The 20,538-nt window shown below is 37.3% G+C and overlaps 1 protein-coding gene across 1 annotated transcript in view; it reads left to right on the top strand.

Annotated features, from left to right (window-relative positions):
• Positions 1-20,538, top strand: part of PHIP (pleckstrin homology domain interacting protein) — a 109,274-nt gene that overhangs the window by 64,212 nt on the left and 24,524 nt on the right. The window contains exons 16-22 of the mRNA XM_019470690.1: positions 6,996-7,136; positions 9,510-9,586; positions 10,336-10,567; positions 13,785-13,904; positions 17,477-17,584; positions 17,986-18,110; positions 18,309-18,391. Of these exons, the coding sequence (XP_019326235.1) occupies positions 6,996-7,136; positions 9,510-9,586; positions 10,336-10,567; positions 13,785-13,904; positions 17,477-17,584; positions 17,986-18,110; positions 18,309-18,391 (886 nt within the window). The remainder of the gene's footprint in view (positions 1-6,995; positions 7,137-9,509; positions 9,587-10,335; positions 10,568-13,784; positions 13,905-17,476; positions 17,585-17,985; positions 18,111-18,308; positions 18,392-20,538) is intronic.

Here is a 20,538-nt window from a genome sequence, read left to right as displayed (position 1 = left end):
AGTTGCGGCAGGGGAGGTTTAGATTGGATATTAGGAAAAATGTCTTCACTGAAAGGGTTGTCAAGCTCAGGGAAGTGGTTGAGTCCCCATCCCTGGAGGTATTTAAAAGACATGTAGATGTGGTGCTTAGGGACATGGTTTAGTGGTGGACTTGGCAGTGCTAGGTTAATGGTTGGACTCTGTGCTCTTAAAGGTCTTTTTCGACCTAAATGATTTTATGATTCTATGATCTCGCATGCTTATCTGCTTTTCTAGCTTGGACTCGATGATCTTAAAGGTCTTTTTCGACCTAAATGATTTTATGATTCTATGATCTCGCATGCTTATCTGTGCTTTTCTAGCTAAATAACCAACTATATTTTGTAATAAAGGAAGTAAATTTTAAGTAACTGTAAAGTAGAACCCTTGCTTTGTGTTTTGTAGTATGCTTATTCTAGATGAGACTGTTTCACCCTTAATCAAAAGCTTAGTAAAATACAGGCCTTCAAGAATGCCTGCAAATCGTCCACTGAAAAGTAAAAATCATTTACAGGGTTCAAGGTGGAAAAATTAAGAAATTAAACATTAAGAACAAGTATACAAAAGGCTGTACAGCTCTTAATTTTATCAGAGTACCATACTTAATGCCTGTGCTGTTTATTATTCACTTTCTTGGGGAGGAAGGGACTGAGATTGAAAGCAATCTGAAAATAAGTAAATTTCAGATGCTTCGCAGTGCTTCTGTATTTTTTAATAATGATGAATTCAAGTTTATATGCAGTAGAAAGAGTAAATTTGAGATGGGCAAGTTTCTACTTGGTACTAAACTTGAGTGTTCAGTTTTGCTTCTATTTTCATACTCAACCAAAGTAAAGCTTTCAAAAGAAGTGAGATGAACACTCCCCCACCCCCAAACAGTCCCCTAATAATTTTAGAATTTTTTATTAAATTTCTTAAGTTTTTCTTCAGTTTCTTTCTTGTATTAAAAGTGTGTGCATTGCTATCATAAGAAATTATACCGACATGCTAATTTCAATGCTGCAGTCACCAACATTAAGTGTGTTTGCCCAAGATAAAGCAAATATTTTTTCAGTGTATGTCCAGTTTTTGTACATAGAGGGAAGAAGCTCTTTGCCACTTACAGTTTTGGAGGTGGCCATTGCAGGGCTCACTAATGAAATACCAGGACATCAGAAATATTGGTAACTTCTGTTTATCTCTTGGGAATAATAGAAAATGGGCTTCACAAATTAGATTTTAACAGTTACTTCTTGTCTTGAGGGGATGTATTTTGGTGCTGAATTACAGACTTTCTTCTAGTTTAATTAAACGATTGCACTGCTCAAGGGTGGGGTTTTTTTTTCTTTTTTTCTTTTCTTTTTTTTTCCTTCAGCTACTGCCTAGTCAAAAGATCCTTCCTGATAACGTTAATTCCTACCAACTTAGCCTTAAATTTCTAGTTGGGTTACACTTTTCCTAAAGTAGCACTAGGATATAAAAATAGCAGAGTAGGCTAGTTGGTCCAGCATTTTGGTTTCAGCAATTACTTTTATTACATCTTTCAAACAAAGAAACTTAATATGGATGTTTTTGAAAATCTTTTCTCAGAGGAGAAATTTTTTAGTCTCCAAACTTTAAAGGTAGCACTGGATCCTTTTGAGCCCCATACTTTCGTTGTGGATATTTATGCTGTTAAAATCCTTCAGAGCAAAACCTAGCTTAGGAAAACCTTTCTTCAGTTTCTTATATTTATCCAGAGAAGAATGTGTCCTTCATTTATCTCAGTCCCTGGAGGGTCTGTGATCTGGATTCTGATGCCCAGAATATGAGAGGTAACTTGGTAAATCCTTTAGTCACTTCCCACCTTCGTCCTGAGGAAATAGCAGACAGTCATGGTCTCTGCACTTGAGTATGTCACTAAATTTTCCGTATAGAAATTATTGCTGAACTCAGTAACACTTTCAGAACATTTAAATAAATCCTTCTTAGACCCTACAGGATACTTTTTTTTTATGGCATCTCAGAACAAAAAACTCATATTCTTCCATAGTTTATTCTTCATTAAAGGTGTCTCTTTTTGCAGGACTCGATTTGTTGAGAAGTACATTAATTTAAATCCCTTGAGATAAATCTCAGAGGGATTCAGAAATGAGTAGATATCAAATGGGCTTTAAATAAGCAAATTTGCAAGAAGAAAAGGGTGCTTGATCCCAAGTGATTGAACCTCCCAATTAAATAAACTGCTCAGATTTTAGCGATTTTCGTTGTTGCTTATGGTTAGCATGAGCAATGCTTTTGCTCAGTAGTGTCTGAACAATTGGAATGGTGAATTGGAATTGTCATCTTCTGTAGTGTCCATAATAAAATCAAATAAATACCTGGGAAAAGAAGCAAGATTGACTGCACTCCAAAAACTGCTGTGTGATATTTTTAGGTTTTTTAAAAATAGGAATTAGTAACTTAATTATAGCAACTCTTCTGTTGCTGTTCTTTACAGTGACTGTGTGGCTTTAAATACAAGCTGTGTTAGGTTGAAGATAGAACCGGAAAGTACTGTGTAGATCTTCCTTTTCCTTGAGTGCATGCAGTAGGTCTTGGTACTGATACCTTGTAATTTATATTACAGTCCTGTTGTGAGACTACAGTCCTTTTGTGTTGCATAGTGAATTCTTAAGGGTTTAATGAGAGAATTTATGATCTAGAGGAGATGTAGAACACCTCAAACAAAATACGGGGGAAAACATTATCTTCTAGTAATCTATAGACCTAAGAATTACAGCGTCAAGAATTCTAGAAAGTGTGTCGTTCTACAGTACTGTAAGCTGGTCTGGGAACAGAGTAAACAGGGCTTGTATTAAAACATTGTCCTCATATGCAAATTTAGTTGTATTCACACCAGTAGGAAATACTAATTTTTATATCAAATTTTGAAATTTATCGGTTCTGTTCATATAATAATGATAAAATAATATTTTCTTCTGTTCCCTTCTAACTGAAAGGAGTCAAAAATACAGTCGTAAAAGGCAAAAGAGGGCAGGAACAAATGTTAGCATTTTGGATTACAAGCTGAAGCGTAGGTCAGTAAGGAAGAATACAGAGCAGCTGTAATTACTTTTTGAGGAGATTCCAAAGTCCTGTTACTAATTTTTAGTCCAGGGTCACTATAGGGTGTGTTAAAAGTAGTACAGAATTGTGGCTCTGCTTATCTTCTTTAACAATATCTGCAACTTGGATGGAAGTCACATAAGCATTCTGATATTTAAAGTTAGAAAACCCACACCTATCTGACACAGGTCATACTGAGAAGTGTTTGTATGTGATTGCTTGAGGGACTAATGGAGTTGTGTGGGAGAACCGAAAAGCTTGGGTATTTTGACCTGAATAGTATTTAGTATCACAGATCTGCATGTCAAATGAAGAACTCGGTTTCACTTTCAAAGTTACTGGTGAGGAATAGGGTTTTCTCTAATTATTATTAAATAAAAACACTTTAAAAAACTAAAAACCTTAATGATAGAGGATAGAATGTGGCATTGGAATTTTTATATTTTCAAAGTGGAACTGTATTTCAAATTACTTTTTTTCAGGAGCATGTCAAAGATGAGAAGTGAGATAAATAACATGCTTAGGTAAACGTTCCCAGTCCAAGTAATTAGAGTATTAGTTTATTAAACTACTGGGGTTACAAAGGATTTTAATAAATATTAAAGAGCATGAAATTTCTGTACGCTACAGGGTTGATACGTTGTGTGTCCTAGTAAAAAAATTACAAAAATGGAAAAATTTGTAATTACCATTAAGTGGAAATTATAAGCAGAAATTTCAAAGAATTAAGATTGGAGATTGTTACGGATGGACAAAAGTAAGCATAGGCCTCTGTTGTGACAGGTGCGAATGACTATTGTAAACTAACAGAAACCAGTGAGGAGAGACGTGTGCATTGTTTTGCTGAAGGTAGCTTAGTTGTGTCCTCAAAAGTAGTAATTTTTCCACTTACATGTTACTTAAACACTACTTCCAGGTAAATCAGCAAGATGTTAAGAGGAAAATAATCTAAAACCCAAGAGACTAGTGCTTAGTGTCCGTTATCATCACTGCTTTTGGAATAGTTCTCACTAATTTCTTACACATATGTGATGTGGTAAGAGTAAAAACTAAGTAATTACAAGCACTCATCCAGACTTGAGGAGAATATGGAAGGATGTTCTTTAGCCAAAGAGAAAATGACAGGACAAGAGGCAGTGGGCACAAACTGCTGAAATAAAGTTTTGCCTGAACGTAAGGAAGCACTTCACTGTGAGGGTGACTGAGCACTGGCACAGGTTGCTCGGAGAGGCTGTGGACTCTCCAACCTTGGAGATACTCAGAAGTTGTCTGGACATGGTCCTGGGCAACTGGCTCTAGGTGGCTCTGCTTGAGCAGGGGGTTGGACAAGATGACCCCCAGAGCTCCCTTCCAACCTCAACCATTCTCATCAGATTTTGGCCAAGCTGTGTTGAATAGGAGTGATGTTAAAATACATTTTTTGGCAAGATGTGAAAGATGTGTACCTTATGGTCCCTTTTCTGGTCCCTGCTTGAGCAGTGGGGTTGGACAAGGTGATATCCAGAGGTCCCTTCCAACTTCAGTCATTCTGTCATTCTGTTACTTGTGGATAATTATTTGTGCTTTGTTTTCCTTTTTTTCCCCCATTCTTGTCTTGGCATTGCATCTTTCCCAAAGCAGTTTGTTACCCTTTGGCATCACCGTGGCTCAATATTATACAGTGATGTTACTTGCTTTCGTGAAGGAATGATTTTTTGGAGGGTGGGTTGGGATGGGTTTTCTCCTCAAACTTTCAACTGCCAAAAGAGAAGAACTCTTTCCAAAACCAGAGAGTAATGCAAAGCACTTCAGGTTTCCAAGGATCCCATAGTTCTAGTGTAAGTAGGAAAAAGCTATGTTTATAATCATTTGAGAAATCTCGCCTCTGAATAGAAATGGGGATGTAAATTTTTAGGACTTTTGTTTCTAGAGGGAAGACAAGAGCATTACAATCAGGCTGTAATGTAGGTTCTGCAAAATATGTCCGCAGTATTGTAAAGCATACTTGACTAATATGTTTCATTGGGCTTATGTGATTCCATTTCTATTGTCCATGCTTCCTCATAATGTGTTTCATGATGCTGAGAGCCAGATGGGCTTTATTTTAAAAAAAAAAAAAAAAAAAAAAGTTGCAATTCAGTAACAGAAGCAAGTTGCTGTAACGCTGGCTTTTGTGACCTCTCTGCTTTGGCCGTGAATCTTGAGAGCTTGACGAGAAGTGAGCAGCAACAGAAGGCTTAGGGACAGAAGGCTGTGTGATGGGCTCAGCCACTAGTCTTAGGGCTGCCTCGGAGCTGTTCTGGGTCAGGTCAGAGCAGCTTGAGGAGATGCGGTATGTGCTGCCAGTTTGAATCCAGAAGAAGGAATACCCCAGGTCTCTAAAGTCTTGGGCAATGTTAAAATGCCGATTGCTGAGCAATCCCATTAGAAGTCTCTCTGGTAGATGTGCTGTCGGTGGTAGCTTCCCCAGCTTGAATTCACTGGACAGAACAACAGAAACACAGTGCTCACTGAATAGAGCATAGAGCAGTTTCACGTTGGTCCTATGTGCTTTGGTGAATACTGTAACGCAATTGTACAGGTCGGTGTGCTGGCCTACCCTACTGAACTGTTGCAGTCATGCCTGAAAAAGGCGTGTATCTTCTAACAGGGAGGGTAGGAGAAAAGCTCTAGCTACCAGAGTTCTGCATTTTAAGGAAAATTGTCGTGGCTAAGAAAAAAACAAATCTTAGGTACTGCTGCTTAGCCAAGTTCTAGTACAGTTTTCACCAAAAAGTGTTTTGGTTCTTTTCCTCAAGGAGAAAATTTAACTTCATGAACCAACTTTCATCATACATGATAGGGAAGATCATCTCTTTCCTACAAAAGAAAAAAAATCCAAGAGGAATAGGTACAAGCAGTCTGCCCTACTAGAAGGCTCTGATAATATTAGTACCTTTCTGTGGCTTGCTCCAGTTCTGCTTTCTTCATCTCTGGAACTGTTTTTTCAACCATATCAGCACCTAATAGGTTAGATACCTGAGGTTTCCCTTATGGAAGAAAGAGAGCACTGGGGAAGCGTACCTCCTTTTTTTGGCATCGAGGAATGTGTCCAGAAACTATTTCATTGGGTCTGAGCTAGGCTGAAGTTCAAATATGCATGCCAAAAAAATTAGCACAAAACTCTTGAAATGAGATTGTAGCTCTTGATTTTTTGCCGCGGATTGGGGAACTAATACAAGATTACACACTTCATGTTGAGAGCAGGTGTTTGCATAATGTATATTATACAGGAGGAACAAAATCTCTTTATGCTGGAGTGTGAAGTGTTTCTTAATTACAGCCTTATTGCATTCTTCTAAGCTTCATAAGAACTCAGATTCTTTCCAACTGACTCATTCATTTGAACTCTTCCATGCATCATCTTACCATTTACATGCCTTTACTTGGTAACAGTCATCTCTGTATGCTAAGGGATGTATTGCTGTATAAGTCTCTCTTCTAATAGATGGGACTCCTCAGTTGCACAATAACACACTCTGGAGTTCCCTGTAAGAATCCCCTTTCCTCTGATGGCCGTTTTTAGTGTAATTTTGAGCTGTTGCAAGCTCTTAGCAGCCTATCAGTAGTTAACTGATAAGTACCTTGTAGAGAATGAAGAGTTTTAATAATTCAAGATAAGAATTTTCTATTATATCTGAGAAGAAATTTTAATTATTTCCAGAATATACTGAACTGCTTGGTGCTTACGTTCAACTATGCATGTGGAGTGTTTTCTTCAGCAGATCTTTAGTTTTGGACTTGTGGCCTGTTTTGAATTTAGTGATGTTGAAACTTGTAGCTTTTTGCTACTGCAAAAATTGCTTCCTAGAATATTATTATTAAAGAAAATGCTATGTATTAAAAAAATGTATACTCAAAAATGATGTATTTTGACTTTCGTGTCTTCACAGAACCATTCTCATGATCATTTACTAGACACTAGCGACTCAAGAAAACAGCAAGCTAATCAGCACAACTACCGTACAAGATACGCCGTAGAAGAAACTGCAAGGCCTGCTGAAGAGTTAGAAAATGGACACAGTTCCTCAGATGTAAGATCCTTATTCATGAGGCAATCTTATATACTCCATTTTTACTCATTAAGCTCCTGCTGCAGCTAATAAAACATTGTTTCTAGTGGAAACTCAGGTTACGATTTTCACTGTGCATTTTCTTTAACCTCTTTTAAAAATTGATGTTGAATTAGGTTTTCACATGCTGTTGTGTGTGTTCAGTTTTGACTAAAAAGTAATTGACAAAAGGGAGAAATGCTCATTTGTAAGGGCATTTTGCAAAGTATGTGTGTGCAATGTTAAATCTTCCCTGTATTTGTGAGCCTAATCAGTATGGCCCATATGGCCTATCAGTACAGTCACTGGCTCTAGGTGGCCCTGCTTGAACAGGGAGATTGGACAACCCTTTCTGTGGCTTGCTCCAGTTCTGCTTTCTTCATCTCTGGAACTGTTTTTTCAACCATATCAGCACCTAATAGGTTAGATACCTGAGGTTTCCCTTATGGAAGAAAGAGAGCACTGGGGAAGCGTACCTCCTTTTTTTGGCATCGAGGAATGTGTCCAGAAACTATTTCATTGGGTCTGAGCTAGGCTGAAGTTCAAATATGCATGCCAAAAAAATTAGCACAAAACTCTTGAAATGAGATTGTAGCTCTTGATTTTTTGCCGCGGATTGGGGAACTAATACAAGATTACACACTTCATGTTGAGAGCAGGTGTTTGCATAATGTATATTATACAGGAGGAACAAAATCTCTTTATGCTGGAGTGTGAAGTGTTTCTTAATTACAGCCTTATTGCATTCTTCTAAGCTTCATAAGAACTCAGATTCTTTCCAACTGACTCATTCATTTGAACTCTTCCATGCATCATCTTACCATTTACATGCCTTTACTTGGTAACAGTCATCTCTGTATGCTAAGGGATGTATTGCTGTATAAGTCTCTCTTCTAATAGATGGGACTCCTCAGTTGCACAATAACACACTCTGGAGTTCCCTGTAAGAATCCCCTTTCCTCTGATGGCCGTTTTTAGTGTAATTTTGAGCTGTTGCAAGCTCTTAGCAGCCTATCAGTAGTTAACTGATAAGTACCTTGTAGAGAATGAAGAGTTTTAATAATTCAAGATAAGAATTTTCTATTATATCTGAGAAGAAATTTTAATTATTTCCAGAATATACTGAACTGCTTGGTGCTTACGTTCAACTATGCATGTGGAGTGTTTTCTTCAGCAGATCTTTAGTTTTGGACTTGTGGCCTGTTTTGAATTTAGTGATGTTGAAACTTGTAGCTTTTTGCTACTGCAAAAATTGCTTCCTAGAATATTATTATTAAAGAAAATGCTATGTATTAAAAAAATGTATACTCAAAAATGATGTATTTTGACTTTCGTGTCTTCACAGAACCATTCTCATGATCATTTACTAGACACTAGCGACTCAAGAAAACAGCAAGCTAATCAGCACAACTACCGTACAAGATACGCCGTAGAAGAAACTGCAAGGCCTGCTGAAGAGTTAGAAAATGGACACAGTTCCTCAGATGTAAGATCCTTATTCATGAGGCAATCTTATATACTCCATTTTTACTCATTAAGCTCCTGCTGCAGCTAATAAAACATTGTTTCTAGTGGAAACTCAGGTTACGATTTTCACTGTGCATTTTCTTTAACCTCTTTTAAAAATTGATGTTGAATTAGGTTTTCACATGCTGTTGTGTGTGTTCAGTTTTGACTAAAAAGTAATTGACAAAAGGGAGAAATGCTCATTTGTAAGGGCATTTTGCAAAGTATGTGTGTGCAATGTTAAATCTTCCCTGTATTTGTGAGCCTAATCAGTATGGCCCATATGGCCTATCAGTACAGTCACTGGCTCTAGGTGGCCCTGCTTGAACAGGGAGATTGGACAACGTGACCTCCAGAGGTCCCTTCCAGCCTCAACCGTTCTGTGCTTCTGAGCTACAGTGGAGAAATGAGTAATAAGAGTATATAAGGTTCGTACTGGGTTTTTGTTTGATATTAATTGAAAAAATGTGGAAATACCACATTAAAAAGGGCTGGAAATAATTTTCAAAAAGGTAAAGCTAGCCTTTTTAAATGGAGATTGAGGAGCACTCAGGTCTCCACTGGCTATATGTTAAAAAAATGTTGCTCTACACTATGCATCTGTCCAAGCATAGATACTGTCTTACTTCTTTTTGTTTAAAGTCCATTAAAGTAAAGTATCTGCAAACTAAAATGCCTTTTTTAATGACATAAAGCTCTTACAATGCTCTTAAGTTTATAACACATATAAAGCCTAGAAGAGTCTTAGTCATATTGTCATGTATTGTAACTTTTTGAGTTCCAAAGAAAATGCTTTCTTTTTCCCTGTTCTCCGCTCCACCCTCCTACCTCCCCCTCACGCTTTGTTAGGAAGGAGAAGTAGTAGTTGCCAGTGGTGGAACATCAGAAGATGATGAAAGAGCATGGCACAGTGATGGCAGTTCTAGGTAAGTGACAGTATACCTTACAGAGAAAAGTCCTGCTGATAAATTGTAAATAATCTTCTCTGTAAACAGTTAATTAGTAATAACTAAAACTTGCGCACATTTAGAAGAAAAGATGAAAAAGAACTTAAAACTTTCAGGATTTCATTTTCAGCTATATTACTAAAATTTAGGGAAGGTTTCATCCTTGTTTGCCAGAAGCAGAATTGTTTCCGATTGGTTTTGCAGGAGGGTTATTCTTCGCAGGTACACACACGCTTCAGGCATGTGGTAGCAGTTTCCTGTGACTGTCTGAGCTGTGTAACTGCCTCTGCTGACTCTTGGTTTGAAATTAGAGAGCAAAGATCGAGGTAGCTTCAACCGATCCTTTGTTTCTTCTTTAGCAGATTTTTTTTTTTGTTAACTTCTGGTTTTAAATAGCTTTGAACAAAAGTCCTGAGAACAATATCCAGACTTTAACATGTGTCATCCTGAACTGACCAAGTGAAAAGTAGATTTACTTCTAGTGATGTTAGAAGTTAAGAAGCTTCTTACAAGACTGAATGATCTTAAGGCTTTGGGTTTACTACCATGTAAATTGTAGATAGAATATAGGGTTTTAGGCACTGGTTTTAACTATTAAAATATTGAAATTATCTAGACTGTTAACTATAATCTTGTATTTGGTTGTATCCTATAATCCAATGCACTCTGAATTGCTTTTTAACTTCTGGTTTTTAATTTCTTTTTTTGTTTGGCATATCATAACGTAGTGACTACTCTAGTGATTATTCTGACTGGACAGCAGATGCAGGAATCAATCTGCAACCACCAAAGAAAATTCCTAAAATTAAAACAAAGAAAGCAGAAAGTAGTTCAGAGGATGAAGAAGGACCTGAAAAACAAAAGAAGCAAATTAAAAAGGAAAGGAAAAAAGGGATTGAGGAGAAAGATGGACCATCAACATCACCAAAGAAGAGGAAACCCAAAGAGAGAAAACAAAAGGTTAGATGTTCTTTGTATATTACAGGACGTTCACTCCTACTGTTTTAGAAAGAATTAGATGAATGGTTCTGTTACGTATACAACTTAATATTGTCTAATTTGAAAACTCATCATTACTTTTACTAGTAATAAATGATAATTACTGACTCTTGTAAGTCAAATGATAGATTGCTGTAATGATATACTTTCTAAATATGATGCGTTTCACTTAAGGAATGCTTTTAATGTCCTTAACACCATCTTTTCTCAGGCCAGAAAGTTCCTTTCTATGGATGTATTGAGTGTTGGTATAACATGTGCCTGTATTTTTTCAGCTGTACTGTCTCTCTCCCCACTTAATTGCAATTTCTTTTAGGTCTGCACAATCATGTCATTTTTTTCTGTCAATTCCACAATGTATGATATTTGCATTATGCTTGCCACTGTACTTCCATCAAGGGGAATTTCACTTGATCAGGGTTTTGTTGTTGTCTGTTTTGTTTGCTTTCTAATATAACCATGTAATTCCAGTTTAGATCAGTACATGGAAATTTTCAGTGACTTTTGTTACTTTCAGTGTGTTGTGGTTTTGGGGGGGTGTTGTTTTGTTTTTAATTAAGTGTTAGATCAGAACACTTGGGTTCTTCATTCTTTCTTTACAGAGACCAGAAGTGATCTTTCTGGTAGATGCTAATTGCTTTCATAAGCTCATAGCTTCTATTTTTGCAATACCCGAGGAAACCAACTGTATCATCTAAGTAACTAAATAACTGTATTTTGTTTATGTATAAGATTAGGAGTCCTCAGCATTCCTTAAGATCATTATTTCGGCATTTCAGCCCTCATTAGAAGGTAGACTGACAAAACAGCTGTTTTAATATGCAGGTTGGCATAGTATCAGCTTTACTGTGAATCTTTGGTAAGACATGCAGGATGTTAGGTGTTAGGCTACTTTTTGGTTATTGTCGTTGGTTGTAGCGTCAATACTAATAGTATCTTGGTATTTACACGGTCTGAAATCAGAAGAAGGTATGAGATCAGGAAAATAAATGGTGGGGGTTTTTTTTAATGGTTGAAAGCTCTAGTTTAGCTTTTTGTTATAAAATAAGACTGGCTGACAGCCTCGTATTTCCACTTAGATAAAAGCTGAACTGAGTGTTGTGGGAATCTTGCATCCATTTTGGTCCCAGTTATCAAGAGGCAGGAGGTCTTTGATTCCAAAAATATCAGACTTAGATATTTCAGATTTTTAAAGATGAACTGCTCCATTCTTGAATCACAAGAAAATATTAGGCTGGAAGGAATATCAGAAAATCATCCCTCTCCCCCTAGGTAGGATTATTATACCTGTCATTCCTGACAGATGTTTGTCTTTGAAGTTTCTTGTGGTGGAGATTCTATCTCCTTACTGGGCAAAGAGCTCACAGTCCTTACTGGTAGAAAGTTCTTCCTGTTTCCTGAACCTTCTTTCCATTGAGGAAAGAAGTTTTGACTATCTTTATAGCCATGCACAGAATCTTAGGAATTAAGAAAGGAGTAGAGAAAGAACGTCATTCTTCTCTATTAATGCATGGGCTGTCGGGATCTTGAATGGTGCTTACATTTCTAATCCTCCTCCACCAAATCAATCTAAAACTTCACAGCAGTGAAGAAGAGCAAGAAAGGAGAACCCAGGAAGACCAAAGGGTACAGAATATTTTTTCTTTGGGGCAGACACAAAGAGGCTGACTCTTAAAAGGGAGAGAGTTTAGAGGAGATGCGATAAAAAAGCTTTTATAAAACTATGAATGGTTTAGAAATTAGTAAGTGCAGAATGATCTCCTTCCTTATTTTGTTACAGTGAGATGTAACACCCAGTGACACAGACATGAAGCTCAAAAAAGAGCCCTTTTCCTATTCGACCCCCACCCCCCAAAAGCAAACAAAAACCCCAAACCACCTGAGCGTGTAATCAGGTTGTGGAACTAATTCCTAAAGGATTTAGTAGTTTCAGAAATGATTAGACAAATTCACTGGGACTAGTCTCTTCCTGATGGTTAACTGTGATGGCCTGAGTTCAGGCTTGCTTTCCAGAGGGTGTTAAACTGATTATTAATGTGTGACGTTACAACAAAGGAAGATTTTCTGTTTAAAGGCTATTTCTCATTACCTTCCCATAATTCACCAATGAGCTAGACAGACTTTGCTCTGATGCAGTGCATCAGTTTTTCATAACAGACCTGCTTGAACCTGAAAATCCACAAGTTGCTACTATGTCAGTGATTTATTGCAATGGGGAGGTTCTGGTTTGATTTTTTTTTTGTCTGTCTGTTTGTTTGTTTTTAACTGTGTGTATGCTTTTTCCTGTGGTACACACCGTACTCCTGTGGTGCACTCAAAGCAGTTCCCATCCTGGTGAAACCACGTTTGAATTTGTGCAATGGAGTTAACACTTGGAGTATCCAATTTGCAGTCCAGGGATCCAGAGTCTTCCATCAGTGGCTATATGGAGTGGATTTCTGTACAACCGTCCAAGGTTGCTTTCTATATGTGCACAAGATGCTGTTAATAATTTCAAAGCAACCTTGCTTGGATGGTTGTATAAAAAACTGCTTTGTCTGGCCTATTAGGTATAGACATGCAGTGTGCACCTAGGACCAGCAACTACAGTGAGCTTCGTTACTTACAAATAAATGATGTGGACATACAATCTGAAAATGCAATTTCACAGCACGCTGTAGTAAATATGCCAGTAGGTAATGTGGATGTGCCCAATCTGGGTCATTTTTCACATGCTTTACCTCTACTTATGTTTGTTAATCTCTTCCTCCTCATTTTGTGGGATTCCTTAACTGGAGGCAGCTGTATAGTTGTAGTGTCTTATGGGCCAAGGCAACTGTGTGAATTTGGTTAAAGAGAATGGCATATTTCAGTTTTACCTTTTTGGGCATGCGTCATAGTTACTGGAGTGTTAATAAATTCAGTCTTTGTTAGAAGAGCCCCACTACCACCACCCCAAAACTAACAAACTAAAAAAACCCTAAAAAACCCACTTAGTTTTTCAGATTATTAATGTTTTTGGTCTTGGTGTTACTGTAAGCAGTTAAGCAAGATTTATCTTCACACTGGCAATAATTTCCTTTTTACATTAAATATTCTTAAGAAATGGCAGTTGATTTTAATAAAACACTTCCCAAAATACAAGGCCCCCCCAGATGTTAGTTTATTTGTATTAATCTTTTGTGTGCATTTTCTTCAGAGGCTGGCTGTAGGAGTTCTGGCAGAAAATGGTTTGACACTGGAAGAATGGCTGCCTTCAGCATGGATTACAGACACTGTTCCTCGTCGGTGCCCATTTGTGCCACAGATGGGGGATGAGGTATTGTAGTTTTTCCCTCTGTGTTCCTGCTTCTTTCAGCTTGTTTTTGCCTTTTTTTATTTTCATCTGTGCATTTTTTCCAGAGATTTGATACCATTTATTATCAGAATATTTTAGGTTTTCTTCAAAACATTCTTTGATCTGGCTAAAATTTACTTTCGCTTCCTTTAGTCTTTCCCATACTTAAAAAATATTCTGCACAGTGTTGCTTTGACTTTTTTTTTATTCCATGCTGTTGCAGTAACGTTCCTTCTTGTACTGTGTTGTGTGTTATTTGACACGTATATACAACCTGTGTGAGATACTTTTATCTAGTGAAACTAGTCCTTAGTTGTAGAGCATCTTGTACGCTGAAGGATAGGTAAGAAATGAAATACAAATTTAAGTTGTTTGGGACTTGAAGTAAAAACCAGGAATTGAACCTCTGGGGGAGGGTGGTTTTTTTGTGTTGTTTCTCTTTTAAATTCATTTGTTCTGAAGAAAATCTGATACTGTCCTTTTCACTTGTGTTCCTGATATCAGAAAACTTCTGCTGGTCTCTTACAACAGAAACCCACAAGAAAAGTTTTGTATATATATGTATTTTATATGAATTAGACTGTGAACACTTTGTAAACATGGCATAGATGTCTCAAAATACAGTAGCAAAAGGACACCCACCAATTTTCTACTTTGAAATATATAGCATGTGAACATTACAGTGAATTGTATGAATAAGTAGTATCCAATAGAAGGCAATCTTGAAAATCAGAGTCTGTGCATGTTTCCTAAAATCCCCTCAGGTTAAAATAAGAGGAAATAGCTGGCTTATGCTGTAATGTGTAGTCTGTTGGCTCTTCAGGGAGCAGCGTGTTTCTGAAGTGCTAAACAGGGTTCTTCTATAGTTCACACCTTCAGAATGCAGTTGGAGAAATACTTGATGTGGTAACAAAGTTGATTAACTTTGGTCTTGAGCTAGAGCTGTTTGTAGGTACCCCCTTAGAAACTGAATTGGAAGCAGAGGTTGCATGTGCAAGCAGTTTTGTTTTTACTGGATCACTTCACTGATGCAGTTCACAGCACAGCTATGCAAAAATTACATCGGCATTGCTAGTGAGTGAGGGAAGGAGCACTTTTAAGTCGAGAGTTGCAACTGGAGAAAATGCGTATGTATTTATACCCTCCAGCAAGCGTGTTTTGGAGACTGTGCCGTTCAAAAGATCAATTCCAAATAAATATATTTGGTGCCTGATACCATCTGGATACAGGGAAGCAGCCAAGGATTTATCTGTACCATATTACCCGGGAGACTTTAACATCGTGTCGGTTTAGTAAGATAAACTGGTGTGTTTGGTTTGGCACCTGCTGAACAGCTTGTGCAATGTGTATTAGGAATATCTAAGTAGGATGCATTCTTTTGCTGAAAAATGTTTTATATTGGTGAACAGGAAATTTCCTGTCCTGTGCCTAGAAAGTAGGAGTAGTCGCACCAATAGAGAGTATGTTTGTAATCAAACTGCTCTGTCTAAAATTCCATCTCTGATACTTGCCCTCCCCAGATTTGCTTAAGATGTGAAAAGAAGCTATTCATCTGGAAAGTTATTTGTGAGATCCACAGAAATAAAAGATCGGTTTAATTAGAGAAGTATGATGAGAAGAGGTCTCGTGTGCCTTTCAATGTTTTATAAGATTTGGGAGGAGAGATATTTCAAATTCGTTCTTACAGCTGTACAAACAAGTAAGAAAAAACAGTAATGCTATATTTAGTTATACTCAGTGCATAAGAATAGCACGTACCATCCCTTTTCCCTTTCTGAATACTGCCATTTACAGACCTTTGTCATGTGTCTTGAGGAGCAGTGGAAACATACCAGAGAGATGGGACTGCAGTTTCCCTCTCTGAGTATCAAAATACAATGCATATTCGTTGGAGCATTCTGCCATTAACACGATAAAGAACAGTTTTGTCTGGGTACTATAAGAAACGTGCAGAAGCAGGAATCTATCGATAAAGATTAAAAATACAGTTTCCTGGAAAAAGGCATAAATTCTTTTTTCCACAGATAATCTTTCTAATTTGTTCTTCTGACAGAAGATGCAATGCTTAGAGCCATTTACAAAAAAATGTGTCACTTCTGTAAACAGTAGGTTGAATTTATGTAGAGGTTTAGCAGAAACAGTAAGTGTAGGAGGAATTGTTTGTAGCCTGTGCCACTAAGTGGATTTTTTTTGTTTTGATTCACTGGAAGGTACAGGAAACAATTGTCACAACATTGAAAGTGTAATTTAAATTGGTATTATTTTAGATCTGTCTCTCAGCAACCTCTGTTCCTTTTCCTGCCAGTTAGATTCAGACAGTGCATAGGAGATTCTCACTGCTTTCATGCCTTCTGTAACTACTGTGCGTTTTTTTTTCCCTATGAGGATATTGTGTATGTCGAATACTCTGAAACACAGGAGTTGAAAAAAAATTGTGCCTGAGTCCTTTTCCATTTAAAAAAAAAAAATTGCCATGTGATATTAAGAAAGTTCAGTAACTGCTAATGTAGAAACTTGGCAGACATTTATAATGTTTTATGATACAACAGTTTTGGAAAGCATGTGGAAATACAAATATTAGTGTGTTTATTTGTATAAATGTATTTTAAAACTTATTGAGGGCTTTTCACTCTGCTTTTTTTGTTGTGTTAGACCTTTACATTTAAGCTATTGTTAGCCTATTTGATGGAAATCCCATGTTTATGGCTTGGGGCACTTTTAGAGGATTTTTTATTTGGAATGCATCGGACCTGGAATACAGCTGTTTATCATATATTTGTTCTAATTAGTTTGAGGAACCTCTGTTTCACATTTCAGATACATTCCTTGAATATATGTTTACGGTTTTCAGGTTACTACTTCATTACAGTGATGGTTTATAACAAAAACATTCATCCACATGGTGTCATATACAACAGGATCAAAGTAAAACTAATAGACTCTGGATATCTGAACCATGGAAATTTATAGTGGAAGGATTTGAAAATTCTTAATAAGCTCTTCAGATGTCTGTTTTCAGTTTGTTCATGTCTTTGTTAGGGTGTTTGGTAGTATGGAATCGCATACCAAAATCTTACCAGAACAGTGACAAACAGCTGAATTTTTGTTCTAGAATTTTTCTTGTTCAAAAAAAATACTATTAGCCAGATAGTGAATTTAGTGATACTTGATTGTCATCTTAGGGCTGTCCTACAGTGATGTGTAACGGGGTGGATTAGTGGAATTTGTGTTACTGTCATTGAATTGTTCTATAGTGCGATGATAAATAGAGGTTTTTGTTACTGATTTTGTTTTGGTCTCACATGTGTAGTTTAGGATATTTTGCTCACAAGGAAAATGGTATTCTAAATCTTTCCTACTTTTTCTGTAAATGTTTCTATGATACCAGCCTTAATTGTCCACCACTTACTTTTTGAGAACCTGTGATTTTTGCGGGAAGACAGTGGAAAAAATTTGATGATAAAATAGAAAGTACGCACGTTTTATGGCAGCAATATCCTAGCATTTCAACTCGTCAAAGCCTTTGTTAGATAACTCTCACATTTCACTTTTAGGTCTACTATTTCCGACAAGGTCATGAAGCATACGTTGTAATGGCTAAGAAGAACAAAATATATAGTATTAATCCCAAGAAACAACCATGGCATAAAATGGAATTACGGGTATGACTTTCATTTCTATTTGGCATCTTAATATTAAAAATAGTTTGGAAACTAACTGAAAGAAGATTCTTGATACAGATGTTTCTGATGTTGTGCTCTTATTATTTTAAGATAAGGGAAAAAAATTAATTTAATAGTCAAATGAAATCAGACCTTAAACTGTACTTCTTTTTCCATCTGCTTGAGCAGATGAGGTGGTTACACTTCATAGCAAAATATTTTTCAAACAAGTTACATTGTGAAATAATAGCTTGTTTTGAAAGACTAAATTTCAGATACTTTATTTTGACTTGTTCTGGCAGAGATCTGGTCTTTTCAGTATACCTGTATTTTCACGTTTCAGAAAGTTATTATAGTCACCTTACCTTCAGTGGTGGTACATAACATTTTGTTTATTCCAGGAGCAAGAGCTGATGAAAATAGTTGGGATTAAGTATGAAGTGGGATTGCCTACTCTCTGCTGTCTTAAACTAGCTTTTCTTGACCCTGATACGGGTAAACTAACTGGAGGATCATTCACCATGAAGTAAGGAAAGCAATATTATATTCAAATTGGGGGCTTTGTTGCTGGGGTGAGGTTGAAAATTAGAGATACCATTAATGTCACATCTTGAGCTTTTGCTTTTGAAGTGTTGAATTCAAAGTGTTAATTCTTTCTGTAAGTGCTTTACTTTATGCTTTTGCTGTTTTATCACTTAATAGTTGTGTGTTCTGTTGTAATTAGGTACCATGATATGCCAGATGTCATAGATTTCCTAGTTTTGAGGCAGCAGTTTGATGATGCAAAACATAGGCGATGGAATATAGGTGAGTTGTGTGGGGAGTTTTTGGGTGTGTGTTCTTTTTTTTTTCCTAAGTGTCTACCTATTTTCATGATAACTTATTAAAAAGTAGGTTACGGTAAATAAATCCTAATACTGTGCTGAAATCAGAGAATAAGCTCTGTCCATATTTGGATGTGGAGTCTTACTTTGTCCTTGACTGAAGCTACAGCAAGCAAACAAAATACTGAAGGTGATCTGTAAAAGAAAATGCAAAGAAAATCTCAGTTGTGTATTTGCAGAGAGGAATTAAGAATACTTTTTAGAAATATGGTGCTTATTGGTAACTGATAACTTACTGTAGCCCATATATTGCTTGTCTCTCTTCTTTGGATTGAAGGCCCTCTTCCAACTGCATTGCTACTAGAATTTTTTTTTTCCCCAATTTCTGGAATTTCTTCTGGAAATACGGAAACATCTCCGCCATTTGAAATTTATGATCTCTAGATTGTACAAGGATGTCGTGGTTTAACCTCAGCCAGCAACTGAGCACCACACAGCCGCTTGCTTACTCTCCCTGGTGGGACGGGGGAGAGAATCGGAAGAGTAAAAGTGAGAAAACTTGTGGGTTGAGACAAGAACAGTCTAATAATTGAAATAAAATAAAGTAAAATAGTAATAATAATGATAATTAATAATACTAAAAGAATATACAAAGCAAGTGATACACAATGCAGTTGCTCACCACCTGCCAACCGATGCCCAGCCAGTCCCCGAGCAGCGGCCCCCCCGGCCAGCTTTCCCCAGTTGATGTACTGAGCATGATGTCACATGGTATGGAATGTCCCTTTGGCCAGTTTGGGTCAGCTGTCCTGGCTGGGCCCCCTCCCAGCTTCTTGTGCACCTCCAGCCTTCTCAGTCGGTAGAGCATGGGAAGCTGAAAAGCCCTTGACTAGTGTAAGCACTGCTTAGCAACAACTAAAACATTGGTGTGTTATCAACATTGTTCTCACCCTAAATCCAAAACACAGCACTGTACCAACTACTAGGAAGAAAATTAACTCTATCCCAGCTGAAATCAGGACAAAGGAGAGTGTCCTTCCCATCTCTTTATACTTGTTCGAATTCTGTTCTGAACCCCATATGGTTTAGCTTCATTGAAGTGTATATAATTATAATTCACTGCCGTGTGATGTGGGGATGTTTTTGATTCATTTTACTTTGCCCGTGCTTAGTTATTTCAAAGTGTTGGATACTGGAGAATGTCCGTGACAGGCATGTCTTCCAGTCAGATCTATTTCCTAGTCATCTTTTCCATATGATAACAAAGATCACCTTTCAACAATGAAATCTAACCAGGGTGAGAGAAAGCTGCATTATGACAAAATGATCCTCTAAGGTGGTGGGTTTTTTTCAGGAGGTCAGGAAATACAACTGTTCTCATTCAAAAGAATAGCCTTAGATTGTCCCCAAAACTTAAACGATTAAGCAAGTATTACTGATTCTTCAGAATTCAGGATGAACTCTGTTCCCCTAAGAGAGAAATTTGTGTATGGTACCATGTTTACAGAATTATAGGCACTGTTAAGTCCTTTCTGGTATCTCAGTATATTCTGTGAAGTGACATGCTCCTGAAAGTGAAATATTGATAGCCTTCCTTTTTTTTTAAAGCAAGTCTCAATGTTAAACACATTTTCTGTAAAGTAGCAGTGATTACTGTACCAACTCAATTCCTGTGGCTCTTCCATTGAGGAGCTGTGACTAGCAGGTACACAGCTGACTTGGCAGCATTTTTTGCCATTTCAGGCAAAGCATCATATAGGAGAATGGAGGATTTTAATGCAAGAATGTGATGGTGTTTCTGATCGCCTGTGTAGAAACAACTGATAGGACATAAGTTTCTGTAAATATGCTGCTTCCTTAGTCTGTATTCGCTGTTTTCAAAGTGCTGTCCTCTCCTAAGTTCATTGTAGCTAAGTATCATAGAATCATAGAAGTCAAAGGCCTTACAGAGGTCCAGATACATGACATCTGTCATAGAGTCATAGAATAGTTTGGGTTGGAAGGGAACTCTAAAGGTCATCTAGTCCAACGCCCCTGCTGTGGGCAGGGACATCTTCAACTAGATCAGGTTGCTCAGCGCCCCGTCCAACCTGACCTTGAACGTTTCCAGGGATGGGGCATCCACCACCT

Source organism: Aptenodytes forsteri, unplaced genomic scaffold, assembly GCF_000699145.1.
Source record: "Aptenodytes forsteri isolate BGI_AS27 unplaced genomic scaffold, ASM69914v1 Scaffold288, whole genome shotgun sequence".
NCBI classification, from domain to species: Eukaryota; Metazoa; Chordata; class Aves; order Sphenisciformes; family Spheniscidae; genus Aptenodytes; species Aptenodytes forsteri.
Note: the sequence above shows the minus strand (reverse complement) of the source record. Positions and strands in the feature narration are given on the sequence as shown.